The sequence below is a fragment of the Martes martes genome (genome assembly GCF_963455335.1).
Source record: "Martes martes genome assembly, chromosome: 17".
Lineage (NCBI taxonomy): Eukaryota > Metazoa > Chordata > Mammalia > Carnivora > Mustelidae > Martes > Martes martes.
The window spans coordinates 43,625,254-43,649,382 of NC_137905.1; the positions used below are offsets into that span (position 1 = coordinate 43,625,254).

The 24,129-nt window shown below is 40.9% G+C and overlaps 1 protein-coding gene across 1 annotated transcript; it reads left to right on the forward strand.

The window, feature by feature from the left end:
• Positions 1-572: 572 nt before the first annotated feature.
• On the forward strand, positions 573-22,718 carry LOC308358357 (uncharacterized protein; the record flags this gene model as incomplete). The annotated part of the gene is made up of 4 exons (XM_080828542.1): positions 573-692; positions 1,582-1,836; positions 11,649-11,775; positions 19,999-22,718. The coding sequence occupies 4 exons, from the start codon at positions 573-575 to the stop codon at positions 21,687-21,689; spliced, it is 2,193 nt and encodes a 730-aa protein (XP_080684668.1). The 3' UTR covers positions 21,690-22,718.
• Between the last annotated feature and the right edge of the window lie 1,411 nt (positions 22,719-24,129).

Consider the following 24,129-nt stretch of genomic DNA (forward strand, 5'->3'; position numbering starts at 1 on the left):
TCTTGGAAATAAATATTCCCCATCTTAACCTGTGTGTGGCGATTACCTGTGCCTGCAAAAATCATGGAGATGTATGTGTAATATTTGTGGAGTTCCTCTAAATTATTCCTCTAAAAAAAGACTAAGACGGAATTTGCATTTTCTCTCTTTTTTATAAAGATTTTATTGATTTACTTATTTGAAAGAGAGAGAGCAAGAGCACAAGCAGGGCAGAGGCAGAGTCAGAGGGAGTGGGAGAAGCAGACTCCCCGCTGGGCAGGAAGCCCCATAAGGGCTGGATCCCAGGATCCTGAGATCATGACCTGAACCGGTTAGACACTTAACCAACTGAGCCACCCAAGCGCCCCTATCCCTCTTCATTTCAATATAAAACTCATTTTTTCTAATTATTTGCTAGATGAAATTATTTAAGTTTCCCCCCTCTAAATCTTGAAAGGAAATTGATGCTGCAGGCTGCTCTGTCCAAGTTAGGTAGCCAATTATAACTGCTTAAATTTAAATTTATTAAAATTAAGTAAAATTAAAAATTCATTCCTCGAACTAGCCATATTTAAGAGGCTCAACAGCCATATATGGCTAGTGGCTACTGTTCTGGACAGTGCAGACACAGAACACAGAACCGAGTTTTACAGAAAGTTCAATTGGACGGCGGTGCTCCAAAACATTACTTAAATGTTAACCGCATTTTACAGGTGAGGAAACAGAAGCTTAGAGATACCACTATTACACAGTGCTGCATGCACTTCTTTCCCCACATTCACTGCTACAGGTGAACTCTGTGTATCATTCATTTAACAAGTTTGTAATTACATAGGAATCTATTCTAAATTCATAACCATGCAAACAAAGAAAAAGCATTTTCTTTGTTAAAAGTTATAAAAATACTTAGTTGCAGACTGTCTGATTAATCCCAGACAGCAGCCTTAGAGTCAATCACACCGTCCCCGAGACGCGCGCACATAATCGCGAATGGATCCCACGCTTATTCACAAACATCCCTCTCACAGTTGCAAACACCATCTGACACATGGCACACTCCCCACAGTCCCCGCATCCCTGGCAGAGGACACTTGGATATAAACACGCTTCCGTGAAGTAAGCGTCAAACCCCCAATGCCTCTTGAGCAGAAACCTGTAGTCATAACTACTGCGTTTGAGCCAGAGCTCTGGTCTGAGAAACCCAGACCCTACCTACTGGCCTTGCGCAGCTTTTCAGATCCCGACTGCATTTCTCTGAAGGCATCACTACAAGACCCAATTTCTGGGAACCTCCATGGGATTTTCTGGGGTCATTTGAGTAAAAGGAAATAGGTCGGCTCACACCTGAGTAGCGCGAGATCCCCCACTGGAGCACGGGAAACTCAGGGTGCGCCCGATTCAGGGCAGAATGTGGCCACTGCCTCTGCATTTTCTGGGATCGAGCGGGGGGGTCACACTTTTGACTACATTTCCCGGAGGCCACCGCGTCCCTGCGCCATTTCGTCCACTTATTCCGTTACGTCTTGATGCAAGGATCCAGTCTGCAGCGGCCAGGTGAGTGGACCGCCTCACTGGGACCCACACGCTGCATTTGGTTCGTAGCACCCAGAAAAAAGTTGCCGCGTGGTGCTGGGAATACTGGTATGCCGGCAGGGGCTCGGTGCTGACAGGACCCGGGACGACCCTGGCTCTGGACTACATTTCTCCCGAGTCGTAGCGCTCCAGGTTAATTCCTTACGGAAGTCGGCCTTACGGTTGCGGGGTGCCTGTGCCCTTCTCCGCCGGCAATATCCGCGCGGTCACTTCTGTTCCGAGCGGCAGGGGCGGGGCGTTATTAAGTTTCGTTCCTTTGCCCGGGTGATAGTGGAGTGCACCTGGCACCCCTCTCCGCTGGCAAACTCAGCACCGTGACTTTCGTTCCGGGAGGAGGGAATCAGGAATATGTTACCCTTAACGCTCCACCGCGCGGGATGTGTGTGTGTCCCCATCAGTGGCGGCACGATGGGCTCACCTGTCATCTTCTAATGCTTTTGGCGGCTGGGATCCTTCGCACCTGTGTACTTAACCCTCTTCTGTGACAGGGACAGAGTCCTTTGAGAATCTCGCGGTTCCAGCTGCTGTAATTCCTTCGCCTTACTGTGCAGAGAGAACGTGCCTATTTTGAAGCTGCCGCTATAATGAGGATTTACACCTGGAGGTGCCCTAAGAAGGGAGATCACCGTAACAGGACGCCCCATTCTACTTGGAGAGTCCTGTGGGGAAAACCAACCCCTTTCTCTGGCTTGAAGTTGTGGGAGATGATCCTAAATTGTTTTGTTGGCTCTGTTTTCTCCGTTCTTTTAACAACAGGGCCACACAGGAAAGGAAAAATAATCTTGCACGTCTAAAAAGCTTGCCTGAAATAACTTGTCATTTTCTTTCTTCCCTCAAGTTTCTTACTTTTCAGGATATTGCTACCTCCATCAACAAACATCCTAAGGAGGAACCAGCCTTTCAGTGACTGGTCATTAGGCTTAGCTGTCCCCATAAACGATGACGCTGCAGGGATGAGCTCACAAAGCTAACTCCATTCTCCAACCACACTACTCCTCTCCTTTCCACCCAATGACAGATCAGCCCTTTCTGGCCTGATTTTTGATGAGAGAGAACTAGACCCTCTGGAGGAAATATGAAGATTTTTATTTTAATTTAAAATTTTAATTAAAAAATTAAAATTTATTTTAATTTGATTATGGAAATTTTCGAACATAGAAGAAAATAGTATGAACCACAATGTGCTCAACACTCAGCTATAATTTAAAACATTTGCAGATATCCTTATATCTATCCTCTCTCCTTTTTTCTGTAGCATTTCAAGAATTACATAATTTTATCCATGTGTGTGCATATGTAACCAAAAACAATATCGTTTTTAGATCATATCCATGATGTTATCCCAACTTTAAAAACTAACATTATTTCCATTATAGCATATACACAGTACATATCCAGGTTTCTCCAGTTCTTTCAAAGATAGGTTTTTACAATTGGTTTGTTCAAATCATGGTCCAGGTAAGGTCTACACAGTGCATTCAGTTGCCAAGCCTCTTAAATTTCTTTAATCTACAACAGTTTCCCTTCCATTTTTTGCTTTTGTTGTATTTTAATTGATATCACTGTTTTGTTAAAAAAAAAAACTTGGTTGTTCATAGAATATTCTACATTTTGCTTTTGGCTAATTACTAACTTGTGGTGTCATATAATTTGTTTCCCATTGCCCCATATTTCTGAAAACAAGTAGTTAGATCTAGGGGCTTGCTCAAATTCAGATCATATTTTGCGTAAGCCACATATTTGGGCAAAAATAATTCATAGTTGGTGCTGTGTACTTCCTATTCGTTACATCCTGCGGCTTTTAGAGTCTGGTGTCCCACTTCTGGTGATGCTATATTGATCAGTGTTCAAGTGCTGTCCACTTAATCCTATATAATGTTCTCCCTTCCTTTTATGCCTATTAATAGAAGAAGGTATTCCGCCCCCCTCCCGGCGACCAAGGGGCTAAAACTTGGTCCTTAGCAGGGAAGGGTACAATGGTTTGTGGCCCTTGAGGCCACAGAGTACGCAAACACATAAATACAGTATATTTGTAGTATTAAAATTTCATAGTTGGTGATAGGGGAAAAAAAGGTGTCAAAAAGGCTCTTTGGGAACTAATAATGAAAAATAAGGTTAAGAAACACTGATCTAAAGGTTATAACATCCATTTATGATTGATGGTGAAATCTGTTATTCCATTAAGGATTACATATAGTGATATTTATTTGTTTGTTTATTTGCTTGTTTATTTATTTATTTATAAAGGAAATGGAAGTTTATTGGATATACCACAAGGGGATGGTGGGCAAGACAGCAAAGCAGAGGCTGTCTGCCTTTTAGTGATTTTTTAAAATTCTCTCACTTCCTTCTGGATTTCTTAGTTGGGGTTCTATAAATAAGAACTTTTCTTTGTCAGCCATTTGGTTATCTTAAAATTTAGTTCACATAGACAAAAATCTATTTGATTCTTTCCCTTTATGTATTAGCTTTCAGAGAAATTAGTTGGTGTCCTACGACCTCCTAAAGAGTCCCAAAAGTAAGTGAGTCTGTTTATTTTGAGTAGCACCTGACTCCTGCTTTTGTTTTTTTAAAGATTTTATTAATTTACTGAAGAGGGAACACAAGCAGGGGGAGTGGAAGAGGGAGAAGCAGGCTTCCCACTGAGCAGAGAGCCAGATGCAGGGGTCAATCCCTGGACCCTGAGATCATGACCTGAGGGGAAGGCAGAGGCTTAACCGGTTGAGTCACCCAGGTGCCCCTGTTTTGTCCTTTTTAATAATGATTTTAAATTTTTCTCTTGATTTTTAAAATGAAGCTCTTTTTGTCTTAGGAAGAGTCACTCTTTTTTTTTTTTTTTTTTTTTTAGGTTGCAGATATCTTCTCCCAGTTTGTTGTCTGTGTTTGTATTATTTTCTCTAGGCAATTTTTAAATATAGTAAAATGTATTCATTTGACTGTAAGAAATAGAAAAACTTTTCACCCTAAAAGGAACTCAACCATTTTTTTCCCTTACCATGCCTGTGTACTGAATGTATGACCCTTCCCAAAAAACTCATATGTTGAAATCCTAATGCCCAGAATGATAGTGTTTGGAGGTGGAGCCTTTGGGAGGTAATGAGATCATGAGAGTAAATTCCTCATGAATGAGATTAGTGCCTTTATAAAAGAAGCCCAGTGAGGATACAAGAAGAGGGCTCTCATTTGGCCAAGCTGACTCCCTGATCTTGGACTTCAGCCTCCAGAACTGTGAGAAATAAATTTCTGTTGTTTGTAAGCTGCCTGGTCTGTGGTATTTTGTTATAGAAGCCCAAATGAAGTAAGACTGGTATTTTTATTATTTCAGTTTTTAATACTTAGATCTCTTAAATATTTGGAGTTAATCCCAGGATGTGGTATAAAATGTGGGTCCAATTATACTTTTTTCAATAACATTAAATAATCTGTCTTTCCCTAGAGATCAAAGGTTCTACAATTCCATTAATCTGAATATCTATTCGGGTGCCAGTAGCCAGTATTTTAGTGATAGAGATTTTTTAGTATCTTTAAAATCTTCGTTCTCTTCCCTGTTTTGGCATTTTCGGGCTATTCTTGCTTTTTTATTTTCTTGCTTAATGAATTTAAATTTAAGGTGTCTATCGCCATACTTGTTAATATATTTTTTTAAGTTTTTATTTATTTATTTGACAGAGATCACAAGTAGGCAGAGAGGCAGGCAGAGAGGCAGGCAGAGGGAGAGGAAGGGAAGCAGGCTTCCTGCTGAGCAGAGAGACCGATGTGGGGCTCGATCCCAGGACCCTGGGATCATGACCTCAGCCAAAGGCAGAGGCTTTAACCCACTGAGCCACCCAGGCGCCCATACTTGTTAGTATTTTTATTTGGAGCATATCTAATTTACAGTTTAACTTATATATCAAATATCCCATCCATGTTCAGAGAATTAACCTCTTTATAATAAATCATTTTAGCCCCTGTGTTCTCAATAAGGGTGATACTGCTTCCCAGGGGATGAAAACTGGTGTTGGGTGGGGATGGAGTGAGGAAATCTTAGATACAGTAATGGTTTGTGGCTCTCCAAAATGCAGTTTAGCCAACAAAATCTTATTCCTCATTATTTACTCTCTTACTGGTGTTTCTTGGGTATCATATGAACAGCACCGACATTGAGGTCGTAGAATATATATGTATGCAAGATAAATGCTACCAAAAAAGATCAGTGCTCCAAACTGTGGCAAATAGGTGTCTGGAAATGGAGAACTTTCTTTCAAATGATGGCTCAATCTTGAAGTTGTATCACAAGAGGAGGCCTTGCATGGGCCCACTGGCTGCCTTTGATCATGCTTCTGTGTTTGACTTGGGATTTGAGGATTAAATAAAAAGAATGTTTTATTATCTATAAAGTTATTCAATATGTCTCATAAGAGACAAATTTGGACTTAACTAAGGAATGACTTTATTCCAAGGATCACTGCAGTGAGGGGATGAAGACTTGTAATTGGGAGAACGTTCCACCCCTAAGATCTGCAAGCATTTAAAAGATCAGGCAGAAAATAATTTTATAAGGAAGGTAAACAAGGCCAGAAAGAAGTGGATGTGGCAGTGTGGGATGAGTGGGTGGTCAGTTGTGTCGATTGTGTTCTTTGCAGTCAGCTGCACAGCGGTTTGAGTCATCGTTAAGAGGGTTGTTTGCATCCTGTGCTGACTCTCTGAGTCAAGGGCCTGGGAGAAGGAGAGAAATCTGACCAAAGTTTGGTCAGGTGAAGTAATCAGGCATTTTGTCCAGATTAGTCGGTGGCGTCCAACATTCAGCTAGTCATTTATGAGACAAAGAATAACCATTTGGAGGCTCTGCCTGGCCTTGTTGTAGTTTGGAAAACAGGGGAGGGGTCATCCTCCAGTCATATCTAAGTTATGTGGGGAAAGAAGATTCATTTGTTTCCTAATCCACAAAGATTGAGTGGGTATCTCTCATCACGGCTATTTTTCAGGGTCATAGATCTTGGGTAAATTTTAACATTGTGAAATCCATCAATTATGTCAAGCACTGAGAAGTTAAAATGTTGACAATATGGGAAGGAAGATCAAGTAACTAGTTGAAGGATTCTTCTATCTAGTAAAAGTTAAGTTCACTAAAAATTTTAAGAAATTAATTTTTCAATTGTTTTACTTTTTTTCTGGAAAAGAATGGTTTGAATGATATGTTAAAAATTTGGTTACATTGTTTATATTATATACTTACATAAGTACATATATTACAGTATACCTGTCCTATTAAAATTTCATGGTGGAGGGGGACAGTTAGGAAAAAAAGTGTCTAAAATGGCTCTTCAGAGGGGCAATGATGGAAAAAGTTGTTGAGAAATGCTGTTCAAACCATTTGCTCAAATCTATTTTTAGGTCTTTCAGGGATGGTTCAAGTTTTTCTTTCTTTTTTTTTAAATGTTTTTTAAAAAAGATTTTATTTGCTTATTTGACAGACAGAGATGACAAGTAGGCAGAGAGGGAGAGAGGGTAGCAGGCTCAGTGCCAAACAGAGAGCCCAATGCAGGTCTCAATCCCAGGACCCTGAGATCATGACCTGAGCTGAAGACAGAGGCTTAACCAACTGAGCCACCCAGTGCCCCTCTTTCTTTCTCTCTCTCTCTCTCTCTCTCTCTTTTTTAAAGATTTTATTTATTATTTGACAGAGAGAGAGAGATCACAAGTCAGCAGAGAGGCAGGCAGTGAGAGAGGGGGGAAGCAGGCTCCCCGCCGAGGGGAGGACTCTGAGATCATGACCTGAGCCGAAGGTAGAGGCTTTAACCCACTGAGCCACCCAAGAGCTCCTCAAGTTTTTCTTCTTGCACGTTTTATGCATTTCTTGTCAAGCTTGGGCCTAGGTATTTCATCCTTTTTTTGTGGCTTTTGTTTATTATATTTTCTGTGTGATTATTGTTTTTTATATAAAGGTCATTTATTTTCATGCTAATTTTATATCCTGCTAATTTACTGAGTTCTCTTTTTATTTGTTGTCGCTTTTTCTTTCATCGCACTCCTGGGATTTTAGGCATGCTGTCATATCTCATAGAGGGAGTTTTGCTTTTTTTCTATTCTTGTTGTCTTGTTGATTTCTCTTGCCTCTTTATATTGGCTAATATAGCTAATACAGGGATAAATGACAGTGAGAATAGTGGGTATTCCTGCCTTGTTTCTACTCTTAACCTGGAAATAGTGTGCTTCAGTGAAAGGCAAACAAGCATTTATTAGGATAAAAAAAATTTCAATTCAGGGAGCACAGACTCAGGCAGAAACCAAATAATGTCCCACTTGGAGAGCGAAAGCAAGGATTTTTTTCCCTACATTAGTTAAGAGGAAAAAAGAAAAGGCTAAGCTACTCTTGGTTATACACTGATTGACTACTGATGATTTCTTTAGAAAGTCCATAACCATCAGGCTTATGATCGGAATCTGTTTTCCTGCTGACATTTCAAGCAGTTGCCTGAAACAATTGCTGTTTTGCTCAGTCTGCAGGTTTTGGCCCAGTTCAAAACGAGAGGCATAAGACAGTTTCTGTCAAGTGGTCCATCTGGTTTCATTTTAAAAGGCTTCATTCATGTCAATTTTTCCAGCTATCATAAAAATAGTCATCAATTGCTACTTCTTATTGTGTTCTTATCAGGAATGGATCATGAATTTGGGGAAATTGTTTTGGGCATTTATGAAGATAGTATGATTTTCTTCCATACCATGATTAATATCATGGATTATGTTAGGGAACATTGTAATATCAAACCATTTTTTTTATTACAGAGAAAGTCCCACTTAATTATGATAGTTTTTTAAATGTGCTGTTGGGTTTTTGTTTGCTGGTATGTCAAATTTTGTGGTAGTATTTGTGATATAATAATATATTTGGGGTTTTTTTAAAAGATTTTATTTATTTATTTGACACAGAGACAGAGATCACAAGTAGGCAGAGAGGCAGGCGGAGAAGGGAGGGGAGAAGCAGGCTCCCTGCTGAGCAGAGAGCCTGATGCGGGCTCGATCCCAGGACCTTGTTATCATGACCTGAGCTGAGGGCAGAGGCTTAACCCACTGAGCCACTCAGGTGCCCCATATATTTGGTTTTTATCCCTAGTTCTTGGCACAGAGCTCCTAACACCCTTGGAGTTTTCTGATAGGGGTATCTTTCATTTTTCATAACAAGCCCTGAATTTATGCTAATGAAGTGGCTAGGGGTGGGCCCCTAGATCGTCTCAGAATGGAGTTGGGTTCACCAAAAAGACTAAGTGATTAGAGGATTGGAAACTTCCAACCCATCCACTGACCTCCAGGAAAGGGATGGTTGGCACTGGAGGTTACGGGCCATAAAAACTCTTGCACTAGGATATTTGATGAGCTTCTGGATTGGTGAACACACTGAGCTGTTGTGAGGGTGGCATTCCCGGAGAGGGCATGGAGAGCTCCAAGCATTCCCCCTGCCAATACCTTGTCCTATGCATCTTTTCCATTTGACTGTTCCAGAGTTGTATCCTTTATAATAAATTCATAAATGTAAGTAGAATACCTTCCTGAGTTATGTGAGCTATCCTAGCAAAGTATAAAACTTAGGAGGAGATTGTGGGAGCCCCCAGTCTATAGCTGGTCGGTCAGAAGTACTGATGACTAGGGATTTCAGTTTGGCTTCTGGAGTTAGGCACAGCCTTGTGGGATTGAGCCCTTAAGCTGTGGGAGCAAAGCATCTCACTTCATCCTTGTATATATGTGTGCAGGGGTGGGGGGGGGGGAAGATACCTGGGGCAGCTGTGCTCCCCAGGGCTTCCTAGGTATGCCCCTACATTAGGATGTGAGATACCCTAGAAAACTAGCACCCTCTGAAGTCCTGTTCAGCATCATGGGGATTAAGGAAAAGTCTGGCCTGAATTCCTTGTGCCACACATGTATTCCATTGGATTTGAAGGAAGGCTAAGATTTTTCCAAACTCCCTCAAAGAGGTGAAATAAAGTTAGTCCCAAAGTGCTCATTTTGTAGGCGCTGAGGCAAGCCTGACCTCATGGCTTTTTTTTCCCCTCTCCAGCCCTGCCTTCTCTGGACTCTGCTCATCTCCAGAAGAAGAACCCAGAAAACCGAACAGTCCTGACAGTTCTAAGAAAACATGCCCCATGTGAGTTGCTACTTCATTTTTCCTCCTTCAAGTGCAGCCATTTGTTGTGTGATGTGAATACCAGATTTCTCCATCCCAAAATGTTCTGCCTTCCTTAGTTCCCTAAGGGAACTGATCCTAGCAAAGAGATCCATTCTTCTCTAAATACTTTCCCCCTCACCAGTGTTTAGGTGTTTTTTTTTTTTTTTCAGCTCATTCTGCATTTTTTACGTGCAAAATCTTCTGCCAGGAGCCCTAAGAAAGCAGAAATGTCTCCCCTTAAGAGCAATATTAGTATAATGGTTTGGTGAGGTAGTTATATGGGACCCATAACAAACTGATCTCTATAAACCTAGGTTTCCCACTTGGAAGTGACCACATTTCTGCTGGATGTTCCAAGTCTCATTGTGTGATAAAAGCCTCTGCGAGGCTTTTAAGATTGAGTCTGAGAAGGAAGAGGTCTTGCCTCTTGTATAGTTTCCTGGTGATGCTGTCACAAATTATCACAAACTTAGTGACTTGAAACAACCCAAGTGTATTATTTATAGTTTTGGAGGTCAAAGTCTGAACTTGGCTTTACAGGCTAAAATCAAGGTGTTGGTAGATCTGTGTTCTTCTGGAGGTTCTAGAGGAGAATCTATTTCCTTGCATTTTTCCAGGTGCTGTAGGCTGCCCACATTCCTCGGCTTATGGCTCCCTTCTATTTTCAGAGCCAGCCGTCATCATTCTATCTTCTGCTTTCATTATCATATCTCCTTCTCTGGCTCTTCTGCCTGCCTCTATCACTTAAAATACCCTTATGCTTGCATTGGGCCCAACCAGATAATCCAGGATAATCTACCCATCTAATGATCCTTAATCGCATCTACATTTGCCATGAAAGGTTACATACTCAAAGGTTCCAGGGATTCAGATGAGGACATCTTTGGTGGGGGGTGGGGGTGGGAGCTGTAATTCTATATACCACAACCCTCTTGCCCAGGAACCAATGAGAGGATGATCAGCAGTCAGGTTTACCTTGGAGCTGGCCAGAATGTGTCCATGATGCCTATAACACCTAGATTGGCATCCATCAGCTTGCACAAAAGGAAGTAGAAATGAAATCTGCCAGATGCCTACTCTCTTGAAAATTGTAGATTCTTAGGGCTCAAAGACATTAGAGAATTTAATTGAAATATTCCCAAATAAGCAGATCATTTCATCCATAAAATTGAAATGTCAATTATATTCAGTGACACAATATTGTATCTTGAAGAATTTGAATCTTCAAGCAATTCTCTTTTTTTTAAAGATATATATATATATATATATATATATATTTAATTTGTTTGGAGAGAGAATGTATGTGTGAGTGGGAGGAGGGGCAGAAGGAGAGGGAGAGAGAGAGAATCCCAAGCAGACTTCCTGCTCAGTGGGGCACCCCATGCAGGACTCGATCCCAGAACCCTGGGATCATGACCTGAGCCAAAGTCAGATGCTCAACTGACCGAGCCACTCAGGCACCCCCCCACCCCCAAGTTCTATGTTTAACCTAGAGATTTGTTAAAAGTTATTTGGAAAAATTGTATTAAATTTGTTTATCTTTTTCTTTGAGGGGAGAGAAGAACTCATATTTATCAAGAATTTATTATTTTTTGAGAATTTGAAAGCTTAATATGCTGTGTTGCTGCATATACTATTTCATTTAATGAGAGAACTGCATTCGTCTGGCCTTTTGTATTCCTGGACTTTTCTGGTTAATAGAATTATCCTATCATACATAGGAAGTTTTGTCTTCCTCTGTGCAATAGGAGTGATCAAGGATCCTGTTGACACTATAGTTCAGGCACTTGATTTCCTTTGATGTTACAAGGTGTTCAGCCATGGCCCATTTACTGTGTCATCCCCTTCCTTCATGGCCTGCTCTTTCTTTCCTCACTTTACCTCAAAGTCATTGTCATATTTTTACCAATAACACGTGGATTTGTTGTTTCAGTGGTTGGTGACTTTCAGGGATGTGGCCATCAACTTCTCTCAGGAGGAGTGGGAGTGCCTTAACTCCACTCAGAGGGACTTGTACAGGGATGTGATGTTGGAGAACTACAGCAACCTGATCTCACTGGGTAAGATCATCTATGATACTCAGAACTTGACTCCCATATTTTCTGCTTGTGTTATGGTTTTCTGATTTTTATTCCCTAAGGAAAGGTTTGAGTTTTTTGGAGATAGAAGTATAACCAAAGTCAAGTAATTCACAGCTTGGCGTGCACCAGATGGAGCACAACCCAAGGAAATGTTGAAAGCAAAGACCTTTTTATTATTTGTTACAAGTAAGGACACCGGGAGATCGCTCTGAAAGCGCTGTCTCCCTGTGGGGTTCGTAGAGGAAGTTCTTACGCAGTGTGGCAGGGCGCCGGGACAGGGGGCTCACATGTGCCCTTCTGGTTCAGTTGCACATGCCCGGCATTTCAACGTGCTAGTGTGTGTATTGTATGTTCAAAACATGGCGGAAAACTCCATTCATAGGAGGATATCTTCGTATTTTTTTAATTTAAATTCAATTTGCCAACATATATTACATCTTAGTATTACAGTGAGCTAAAGGTAACTTCAGGTCAGCTCAGCGGGGGCTTCTGTGCAGGTCCTCAGCTTCCTTCCAGCTCTGACTGACTCAGGAGAGGGGCTCTCTGGCTGGAAACACTTAGCAAGGGGCTCTCAGGTGAAACACCTACTTAGGTGTCTCTGTGGCCGGGACTGGAACTGTCGGTTCTGCAAAACACATTCCTTCCCTGCTTTTGTCCCTTCTCCTCCTCCCTTCTGCTGATCGCTTTAAGACACATTTGTTCTTTGAATAACTTTCCCCTTGCATCCTAACCAACAGAAGTCGACAGCTCCACTGTGTGCTTTCTTGTTTTTCATCCTTCAGATCTTCATGTTGTCCTCTGTCACTTCCTTCGGTGTCTCTCTTTGATGACCAATGGACTGGATTTGAATCTGGCACTCCTATACCATGACCATATCACATTTCTTTTCTTTTAAGCTGGATGTTCGATCCCTAAACCAGGTGTGTTTTCTTTATTGGAGCAAGGGAAGGACCCCTGGATGGTGATGAGAGCTGTGATAAGAAGAAGGAGCTCAGGTGAATAAGAGCTAGTCACACAGGAGCAGCTCTTGCTGATAATAAGTCAGCTGGTCTGTGAGGTGGCTGCGCTTCGAGATGTTTGTGCGAAGCTCTCTTCAAAGGCCTGTGGAAAGAAGTCTAAGTCTCAGCAGGAAAGTGATATCAGTATGAGTTCCCAAAATAACTTCCTTTCCCACTCACATTTACCACTCTTCCTCTCTCATATTCCCCTTTAATTTTTTCCCCTTTAGGTTTTGTTTGTTTGTTTTAAAGATTTTATTTATTTATTTATTTGACAGAGAGAGAGATCACAAGTGGCAGAGAGTCAGGCAGAGAGAGAGGGGGAAGCAGGCTCCCTGTTGAGCAGAGAGCCCGACTCGGGGCTCAATCCCACGACCCTGAGATCATGACCTGAGCCGAAGGCAGCAGCTTAATCCACTGAGCCACCCAGGCGCCCCTTTCCCCTTTAGTTTTAATGAGGAGGCTACTTTTGGTCTCTTCCAGAGAGAATTCTCTTACTTATTTTTTTAATTGGGTTTGTATCTCCAGCCAGCAAATGTTTATAGGGAGCTTGCTGTGTTCTTAGATTAGGATAACCAGGGACGATCTCCCAGAGGAGGTAATTTTGAATTGAGGCCTGAATGAAATTAACCATACAAAAAAAAAAATAAGTGTGTGTTTAGGCAGATGGTGCAGAAGTGCAGAGGTCCTGAGGAGATGCTGTACTCCACTTATCTGAGGATCAGCAAGAAGGTCAGTGTGGTTAGAACAAGGAGAGTGAAAGTGGAAATTAATGATGAGTTCAGAGAAATAGGCAGAAAACAGATCGCATAAGGCCATAGGCCATTGCAAGGAACAAGATTTTATTCTAAGCATGATAAGAAGCTGTTGGAGGGTTTTGTGCAGATGAGTAAGGGATCTTTGTTTAAAGATCACTCTGGGTGCTTGTGTAGAATGAGGGTAAGAATGAAAGCAGGAAGACCAGTTAGAGGGCTAGTTCAGAATCCCACATTAGAGAAAATAGTGGCTTGGAATGGGGTTTAATATGTGAAGGTGATGGGAATGGATTACATTCTGGTTATATTTGATGGTACAATTAGTAGGATTTGCTGAAGGATTGGAAATAAAAAGCCATCAGAGTTTGGAAGCCTGTAGAAGGAAGTCAAGAGTAATGCACTTGAGGGATGTCTGGGTGGCTCAGCTGGTTAGGCCTTCAGGTCAGGTCATGATCCTGGAGTCCCAGGATCGAGTCCTGCATTGGGCTCCCAGCTCCATGGGGAGTCTGCTTCTCCATCTGACCTTCTCCCCTCTAATGCTCTCTCTCACTCTTTCTTTCTCTCACATAAATAAATAAAATCTTTTTTAAAAAAAGAGTAATGCCCTTGAGATGGCCAGTATATGTCCTTAATAGAGAAGTTAGACAAGCATTTAAAAGCCTACAGGATGGGGCACCTGGGTGGCTCAGTGGGTTGGGCCTCTGCCTTCGACTCAGGTCATGATCCTGGGGTCCTGGGATTGAGCCCTGCATTGGGCTCTCTGCTCAGCGGGGAGCCTGCTTCCCCCTCTCTCTCTGCCTGCCTCTCTGCCTACTTGTGATCTCTCTCTCTGTCAAATAAATAAATAAAATCTTAAAAAAAAAAAGCCTACAGGATGGTAGTCAGGACTGAGGGATAAATATGGGTTAATTTCTGGATTATGGGGTTAGATGAGATTATGGAGAGAAGTGATCTAGACGAAAGTCAAGGTGAAGTCCAGGGACTAAACCATGGGGCATTCCAGCATTTAGCTGGGAAAAGGCAAATGATCTAGCAAAGAAAATTCAGGAGTAACATAAGTAACCTATGATCTAGGTTGCAATCAGGAATGCAGAGGGCTGGAAGCCAATGACAAACACAAGGAGGGATGACAACACAAGTGACAGATGCTGCTATGAGTCAAGGAAGATGAAGGATGAGACCTGGCTACTGGATTTGGCAAGACAAAGGGTACTGGTGACCAAGACAGAGTAGGTTTGGAAATGAGAGGAATAACAACTTGATTGTAGAGGATTAAAAAGAGAATAGGGAAGAAATAAGCCAACAATAAAAACTATTGTGGGACAGTGACTTACCTCACCAGGCAGTGTTGAGGGCCCATTTGAGGAATTCTCAAAAGTACAAATAGAGTTTTAAAATGTGTTAGAAGTTTTTATTTATTTTTTTAAAGACTTTTTTTTAAAAAAAAGATTTTATTTATTTGACACAGAGAGAGATCACAACTAGGCAGAGAGGCAGTCAGAGAGAGGCGGGGGAGGCAGGCTCCCTGCTGAGCAGAGAGCCTGATGCCGGACTTGATCCCAGGACCCTGGGATCATGACCTGGGCTGAAGGCAGAGGCTTAACCCACTGAGCCACCCAGGTGCCCCATATTAGAAGTTTTTAATAATAGTGCTATGATAATTAGGACAAAGAAGTGTGAAGTGTGATTCGAGTTTGTATATGTAGTAGTATTCCAACTGCATAAAAGTGCTAGGGAAAGAGCCTGGAAGGAAATATGGCAAAGATGTTAGGAGGGTGGGAGAGAAAGAGGAAGAAAAGTATTGACAGGAAATACAGACATTTCTTTTGAGAAGTTTTACCAGGAAGGAGTACAGTAAATGAATGAGAGCTGCAAGGTGAACCACAGAATCAAAGGAGAGGTTGTTCTGTTTTGATTTCAAGGGAGAATCTCTAAGATGGAGATGAATATTGGAGAGATGGTACACGAGTAAGTGATCTAGAAATGTGGGTGGTAGCGATCAGAAAGGATCGTTACTCAAAATTGAGGTTTTGGAGGTCTTGCCGTAATTGGAAATAGCAAGGTCTGTTATGTGTACTGTAAGGGAAGGTTGGTGGAGTGAGGTGGAGGAAAACAGTGCTTCAGAGGAAGCGGTGAAGAGAACACACAGAGGGGAGGGAGGCTGAGGTTGCAGAGTATTTGCAGCAAGTATGCTGTGAGTTCCCACAGGCCTACTGGTTAGAGTGTGAGAGAATACTGCGTCCCAGGAAAAGATGGCTAGACCCAGAATGAGACAAGAGTTCTAGTGATGAACAAGGATGCAGGAAACCAGGGCTTTCCAGGAGGATTGGAATACCTAGAGATGTCAAGCATTACAGGGTTGGTCCTGGAGTACTTTCTCTGTGGAAGGTGAATACTTCTTCCTATTATAGCCTAAGGGTAGTAACATTGTTGGACGAAGAGCTGATGAAGTCAAGCCTTCCCCAGAGAAGGCAGCCTTAATGGTGGGGTGTGGAGGTCTTACCAACGTCCAAAGCTCTGGGGCCTCTCTCTCTCTTTTTTTTTTTTTTTTAAAGATTTTATTTATTTATTTGACAGAGAGAGAGATCACAAGCAGACAGAGAGGGAGGCAGAGAGAGAGAGAGTGGGGAGCAGGCTTCCTGCTGAGCAGAGAGCCCGATGCGGGGCTCGATCCCAGGACCCTGAGACCATGACCTGAGCCGAAGGCAGAGGCTTTAACCCACTGAGCCACCCAGGTGCCCCTGGGGCCTCTCTTTAAGCTGTAGTGGGTGAAGTGGCTATTTTAATATTAGAGAGATGTAACATTGCTGGAGTCTGTGACTGGGGACAGCTTTTCAGGAATAGCAAAGGGACGTGAAGTTTCAGGGGAGCCCTGAAAGGATGTAAAGCAGGTGGGGAGGCTGAGGGTAGAGGGAAGAGCATTCTTGGCAGAGGCAGCAGTGTCCTGAAGGCCATAGGAGGCTGGAGCTTGGTGTAATATGAGGTATTCAGAGAAGGCCCTTGTAGTTGGAGCCTAGTGCAGGACAGGTGCCAGGTGTGAGTTTGGAGAGTCTGACAGGGTCTAGGCCAGAAAGAACCTTCTAGGGGTTATAAAAATGACTCGGTGGAGATGCTCGGGTGGCTCAGTTGGTGCATCTAACTCTTGATTTTGGCTTTGGTCATGACCTTGAGGTCCTGGGATGGAGCCACATCACTGTGGAGTTTGCTTGAGGAATCTCTCTGTCTTCCTCTGCCTCTCCTCCCACTTGCACACATTCTTTCTCTCTCTCTCAAATAAATAAACGATCTTTTAAAAAATGACTTGAGGGGCGCCTGCATGGCTCATTGGGTTAAGCCTCTGCCTTCGGCTCAGGTCATGATCTCAGGGTCCTGGGATCGAGTCCCGCATCGGGCTCTCTGTTCGGCAGGGAGCCTGCTTCTCCCTCTCCCTCTGCCTGCCTCTGTGCCTACTTGTGATCTCTCTGTCAAATTAAAACAAACAAACAAACAAACAAACAAGTATGCTCTAAAAAAATGACTTGGTGGGTTATAAGCAGCATTTATTTTTATTTTTTGGTTTTGTTTTGTTTCTTAAAGAAAATAACACAGAAGAGAAATTTTTTAAAAATGTCAGAATGCATCCCATATAGCAAAGATAATTTCATGACCTATTTGTTTTATGTTTGTGTATTTGACCATAATATAACACGTATTTCTTATCTTTGAATTTTATCCCCAAAGCATTTGCAAGCTAATGAAGAATCTTGAGTAGGACAGTGAAACAATGCAATTTATATACTTAATTTACATCACTCTTGACTGCCAGATGGAGATTAGAAGAAAGGGTCTCAGGACATGATGGAGTAGGTTATTATTCTGCTTCAAACAAGAGGTGCCCTAGGCCTCCTCAGAGTGCTGGTAGTGGCACTGGGGATAAGGAAACAGATTCAAGGGCAGTTTAGTAGATCAGTTCAGCAGGAGTTGAGGGGGGCAAGAATGAAAGACGTCTCCCAAAATGACTTCTGCTTTTCAGACTCCATTTTGTTGTCACTTCTTATGCAGTTTTCTTGTTTTTTCTTCCATTTATTTAATATAACAAAAAGAACTGTTTAATCATGTTATTATAACTTGGAGAGCACTTGGTTCTAAACTGGATTTGTTTGATCCCTTACACTGTTCCATTAATCACCATATTCCATTTGGGTTCTTTCCTAGTGGTGTATGGTTTTTGTAAACCATATTGTGCTTCTCTTTCAAAAACATAGTAAAACCCAGATACTCTCATCCCAGTACATTTTGCTGACATGAGTTGACATGACTGAGCTGCGTGAGGTTTTCTGGTTTTGTTTATAATTTCTTTCTGCTTTTTAGCAAAAGCATGTTTTCTTTGGATTTCTGACTCATTTCTTTTCAAAAAGGATTTTAGAGGGGAGAGGGACAGAGGAAGAGGGAGAGAGAATCTTAAGCAGGGTCCATGCCCAGCAGAGCCCGATGTAAGGCTCAGTCTCACAACCCCGAGATCATGACCTGAGCTGAAATCAAGAGTCAGATGTTTAACTAACTGTGTCACCCAGGTGCCCCTCTGATTCACTTCTAAAGACTGTTTAAACTTGATTTTGCTGGTTTATGTTGATTTTCTCTCTTAGTATCATCCTCTGTTACATTCTACAGCCTATGCACAGTGTCGTTAGAGACTGTGCCTCACGCTGCAGTCATACTGGATAGTGTTCTACATTTAAAAGTTATACCTACTCGTCTTTGTTCAGAATGTCTTAAAATTTCCTTTACTGTGTAAACTTGTCAGTATTTTTAGAATATTGTGGAGATGCTTTTCTGGGAGATATGAGAATATTTGACCTTGAGTGGAATGTACTGGGAAGGAAGACCTAAAAAAAATGTATGAAGAGAAAAAGAAAATACCGTGTATGCTTTCTGTGTTCTGGTGAATAGCTATAAACAGGTATATTTTTTTCTACACTTATAAAGTGTGAGGAGTAGGAAGATCAACATAAATGAAATACAATTCTAGAATTGGCAAAATTGACGCAAGAATAAGGAATAAGGTAGATGTGTAGAGATTAAGATAAAGCACAGACCAGGTAGAGTTTCCCGGGATAGTCTTCCTGGGCAGCTGCCATTTAAGTTAGGACATTTCTGACAAAAAGGAATTGGCCATGCAGAGAGCATTTCTGGAAGATGGAACAGCATGTGAGAATCTGAAATGGGAAAGAATTTGATATGTTCCAGGAACTTAAATAAAGCCAGTAAGAGCATTGTTTCTGAAGATCGTAATGGTTCAAAATGAGGTCAGAAAGGTAATCAAGGAATGGATCATGCAGGGGCTTTTAGGCCGTGGACAGGAATTTGGATTTTATTTGAAGTACAAGGGGTAAACCACTGAAAGGTTTTAAGCTGTATTTTCAAATTTTTTTCCTAGACCAGAAGCATCTGGGGAGATTGATAAATGAAGGAAAATTTGCATTTTTCAAGTTGTTGATAAATATTGAGTGTCAATAATGTGCAAATAATGGTTCTAGGCACGAAAAATAAAGCAGAGAATGAAGCAAAGTCATTGCTTTGATTAAGCATGGGGGAGACAGACAAGGCACCAACTTTAAAAATAATGTATCTGTTAGTGATAAATGTAATATAGGTGCAATTCTGTATTAGGTGTTTTGATAATGTGACATTTGAGCAGAAAACTGAAGTGAGAGAGCAGATATCTGGGGAAAGAGCATTCCAAAAGGTAAACACAGAGGCATATGCTTGGCATTTTTGAACAACAAGGAAGCCATTGTGCTGAGAACAGAATGAATAATTAGGAGTGGTAAGAGACAACATCAGAGAAGGGCAAACTCTTGTAGAGTAAGGTCTTGTGGGCCATAATAAGTAAGGACTTTGGGTATTATTCTGAGATGTAAACGCTTAGAAGATTTTTGCAGGGGAGTAATATGATATGAATTATATTTTCAAAGAATTCTTCTGGCTTTTGTGTGAAGGTAGGGGCCAAGTTCAAAGAACAGAGACCAGTTAAGAGGCTATCACAGTGAGAGACAGGTGGCTTGGGCTAGGGCGATAGTAGTGGATGTGGTCAGATACTTGATAAACTTTAATAGGAGAGGTAATAGGACTTGTTGATAGATTGGATATCTACCCAGACATTTGATCGAATGTTTCCAGGGGATGGTTTTTGCAGTTATTTTATAAGCTTCCTTGGTTGGATTCTAATCTACTCCAAAGTTTAAGCACCACACACTCATGTTTCTCTAATTACTTTCTTCCCTAGAAACTCCCCTTATTCTATGTTTCCTCCTTGTACCTTTTATTTTAATTGCACAAAATCTTTCAGCACTGTTTCAGCCATTGTGTTCTTATAAGAACTTTTACTTTATCTGCCATTTTTACTTTAGAAATTTCATTTCTCCTTGTAAACAGAAGCAGCAGGAATTTGCTTTCTTGTTATCTTCTAGACTTGGAATCCAGTTGTGAGACCAAAAAGTCATTTCCAGAAAAGGGAGCTTATGAAATGGAATCACTGCAGTGGGAGAATATGAGGAAACCTATCAGCCATAACCTTGATTACAATGGTCTTAGAGGTACAGTGGAGGGCAAAGGAATGTTTGAAGGTCAACAGAAAAGTCAGGAAGGACTTTACATGCACATGAAAATTACCTATGGTGAAAAAGCCACTCAGAGCCATTCTCTGTCACCTACTCTTCAGATAAATCCTACCAAGGAAAAATTGTACAAATGTAAAGAATGTGAACAAGCTTTCAACTACTTGCCGTGCCTTACTCAACACGAGAAAAGTCATGATAAAGAAAAACACTCCGAAGTTAAGAAACGTAGGAAGACCTTCAGCAAAAAGCCAACCTATATTCAACATCAGAGGATTCAGAATAGTGAAAAGCCTTATGAGTGTATGGAATGTGGGAAGGCTTTTGGTCGTAGTTCTGATCTGATTCAACATCAGAAAATTCATACTAATGAAAAACCTTACCAGTGTAAGGCATGTGGGAAGGCTTTTATTCGTGGTTCACAGCTCACTGAACATCAGAGAGTTCATACAGGAGAGAAACCATATGAATGTAAGAAATGTGGAAAAGCCTTTAGTTATTGTTCACAGTATACTCTCCATCAGAGAATTCATAGTGGTGAAAAACCCTATGAATGTAAGGAATGTGGGAAGACCTTTATTCTTGGCTCCCAGCTTACTTACCATCAGAGAATTCATAGTGGTAAGAAACCCTATGAGTGTAAGGAATGTGGAAAGGCCTTTATTCTTGGTTCACACCTTACTTATCATCAAAGAGTTCATACTGGTGAAAAGCCTTACAGATGTAAAGAATGTGGGAAGGCCTTTTTATGTGCCTCCCAACTTAATGAACATCAGAGAATCCATACTGGTGAGAAACCCTATGAATGTAAGGAATGTGGGAAGGCCTTTTTTCGTGGCTCACAACTAACTTACCATCTGAGAGTTCATACAGGTGAGAGACCCTATAAATGCAAAGAATGTGGGAAAGCCTTTATTTCTAATTCTAATCTTACTCAACATCAGAGAATTCATACAGGTGAAAAACCCTACAAATGTAAAGAATGTGAGAAGGCCTTTATTTGTGGCAAACAACTTAGTGAACATCAGAGAATTCATACAGGTGAGAAACCCTTTGAATGTAAGGAGTGTGGAAAGGCTTTTATTCGTGGTGCATATCTTACTCAACATGAGAAAATTCATGGTGAGAAGCATTATGAATGTAAGGAATGTGGGAAGACCTTTTTTCGTGCCACACAACTTACCTATCACCAGAGAATTCATACAGGTGAGAAACCCTACAAATGTAAGGAATGTGACAAGGCTTTTATTTATGGCTCACAACTTAGTGAACACCAGAGAATTCATAGAGGTGAGAAACCCTATGAATGTAAGCAATGTGGGAAGGCCTTTATTCGTGGCTCACATCTTACTGAACATTTAAGAACTCATTCCGGTGAGAAACCCTATGGATGTAAGGAATGTGGGAAGGCCTTTAGTCGTGGCTCAGAACTTACTCTACATCAAAGGATCCATACTGGTGAGAAACCTTATGTGTGTGTTCAGTGTGGTAAAGACTTTAGACGTCATTCACAACTTACTCAACATATGCGGCTTCATAATTGAAAAAGCCTTGAATATGATTTAATATAAGAAAGACTTCCCAAAAAAGAAGGAAAGAATGAATGAATGAAAGAAAGAAAAGAAAGGCTTCCATGTCTTCAACAACTCAGAGACCCATGCTATGTTCATAATGAATTTAGGACATCTTCTGCTTGTGATCAAAATCTATTAATTTTTAGAAAGCTTATATTAATGAATGCAGAAGTAACTTCTGGAGCCCATTAAACATTTTTAAGAATCTCTACACCTTGGAATGTAATGCTGAAGTATACCCTTTATTGAACACCATTTCTATTTCACCATTTTCTGTGCAATTGGAGAAGTTACTTAACTTCTCTGTGCCTCAGTTTATTTGTGTAAAATAATGTAATGATATCACATTGATTAAATTATAAATGATTAATTTTATGCAACTCCCGTTGGAAGGTATCTGATACTTGGTATCTGTTATTATTGCCATTATTATATGCTATTAGAGAAGTCAAATGGTAAGAATATTTTTGAGTACAGAAAGATGTAAGCATTTTATTACTATCTATCTCATTTTTTTGTTTTTGCTTTAGATTTTATTTATTTGAGAGAGAGAGAGAGAGCACATGTGCACAAGTGAGTTTGGGGGGTGGCTGAGTGCAGAGCCTGATGAGGGGCTCAATCCCAGGACCCTGGGATCATGACCTGAGCCAAAGACAGATGCTTAACCAACTGAGCCACCCAGGCACCCCCCTTTTTGTTTTGTTTTTACCATCTATCCCTTTTTGAACACCAGATAATTTATTCTATGTCAGAAGCTTTAGAATATAATAAGGGCAGAAAGCTCTCCATTTTAGAGCTCATAAATTTTGCTGCACCAGATAATAAATACTGCAAACAAATTATAGAAGAAATTCCTTCAGGGTTATAGAGCTTTTTTATAAAATCAAGGAGAGTTGATTTTTCTGAAGCAAATTCCAAAAGCAGAAGTTGTTATTCTACATTTTCTAATTACTACTTTAAGGGGAGAATAATATATCAAGAAAATGATAGCCAAGTAGCTCCATTAAAAGAAAAAAAATACTAAAAGAAGAAAAACTATGTAAATTACTACTGTCTTAAATGAGAAATCAAAATTTACCAACTATAGTTTTTTCTCATTATCTGTATCTAATCCATTCCTGATATTATATTAAGTAGTACATTTTCAGATGCCCAAATTTCAGAGTCTACATTGCATTATTTTAAATGGGAAAAATGATAATATGTTTTCAGCCCATTCAAATGTCCTGATTAGGGGGCACCTGGGTGGCTCAGTGGGTTAAGCCTCTGCCTTCAGCTCAGGTCATGATCCCAGGGTCCTGGGATCAAGTCCTGCATCAGGCTCTCTGCTCAGCAGGGAGCCTGCTTCCCTCTCTCTTTCTCTGCCTGCCTCTCCGCCTACTTGTGATCTCTCTCTGTCAAATAAATAAATAAAAATCTCCGAAAAAAAAACAACAACCCACAAATGTCCTGATTAGGTTTAAATTCAACTTTAGCCATCTACTTGATTTCTCTTAAAGATTTCAGAATAATAGAAAACATCTTAAATCCAGTAAACAAGTAAATAATTAGCAGATGTGATTGTGCATGCAATGATTTTATTTTTTAAATGATTTTATTGATTTATTTGAGAGAGAAAGAAAGCATGAGCAAGGGGAGGGGGAGAGGGAGAGAGAGAAGCAGAGTCCTTGCTGAGCAGGGAGCCCAACATGGGGCTCAATCCCAGGACTTGAGATCATGATCTGAGCTGAAGGGCAGATGCCTCACCTGCTGAGCAACCTATGTGCCCCTGCATGCAATGTTTTTATTTTATTTTTTAAAATATTTTTATTTACTTATTTGACAGACAGAGATCACAAGTAGGCAGAGAGGCAGGCAGAGAGAGAGGAGGAAGCAGGCTCCCTGCTTAGCAGAGAGCCCGATATGGGGCTCGATCCCAGGACTCTGAGATCATGACCTGATCTGAAGGCAGAGGGTTTAACCCACTGAGCCACCCAGGCACCCCACATGCAACGATTTTAAACATAAAGTATGGATTATGTTTTCCTTCTACACTTCAAGAAACAGATACTATGATATAAATAATGCAATGCATTAGTACATAATGGACACAAATAATAATTAAGAAAATAAAATAATAATAATAATAGTAAAATAAAAACCACTGATAGTGTAATTGAAACAGAAGTTCCCCAAACAATACTTAACCTTTTCTACATGTGATGTGCTCTGCTGTTTCCTATTATATTGTCTGTAATAAACACTACAGCCCACTCTGTTGTCTTCACAACTTAATACTGTTCATTATCCCCACTCTGAAAGACTCTGCTTTTACAGTTTGTACTGCAAAATTATAATCCAGGGCCCCCTGGGTGGCTCAGTCAGTTGAGTGTCTGACTCTTACTTTCGGCTCAGGTCATGATCTTAGAGT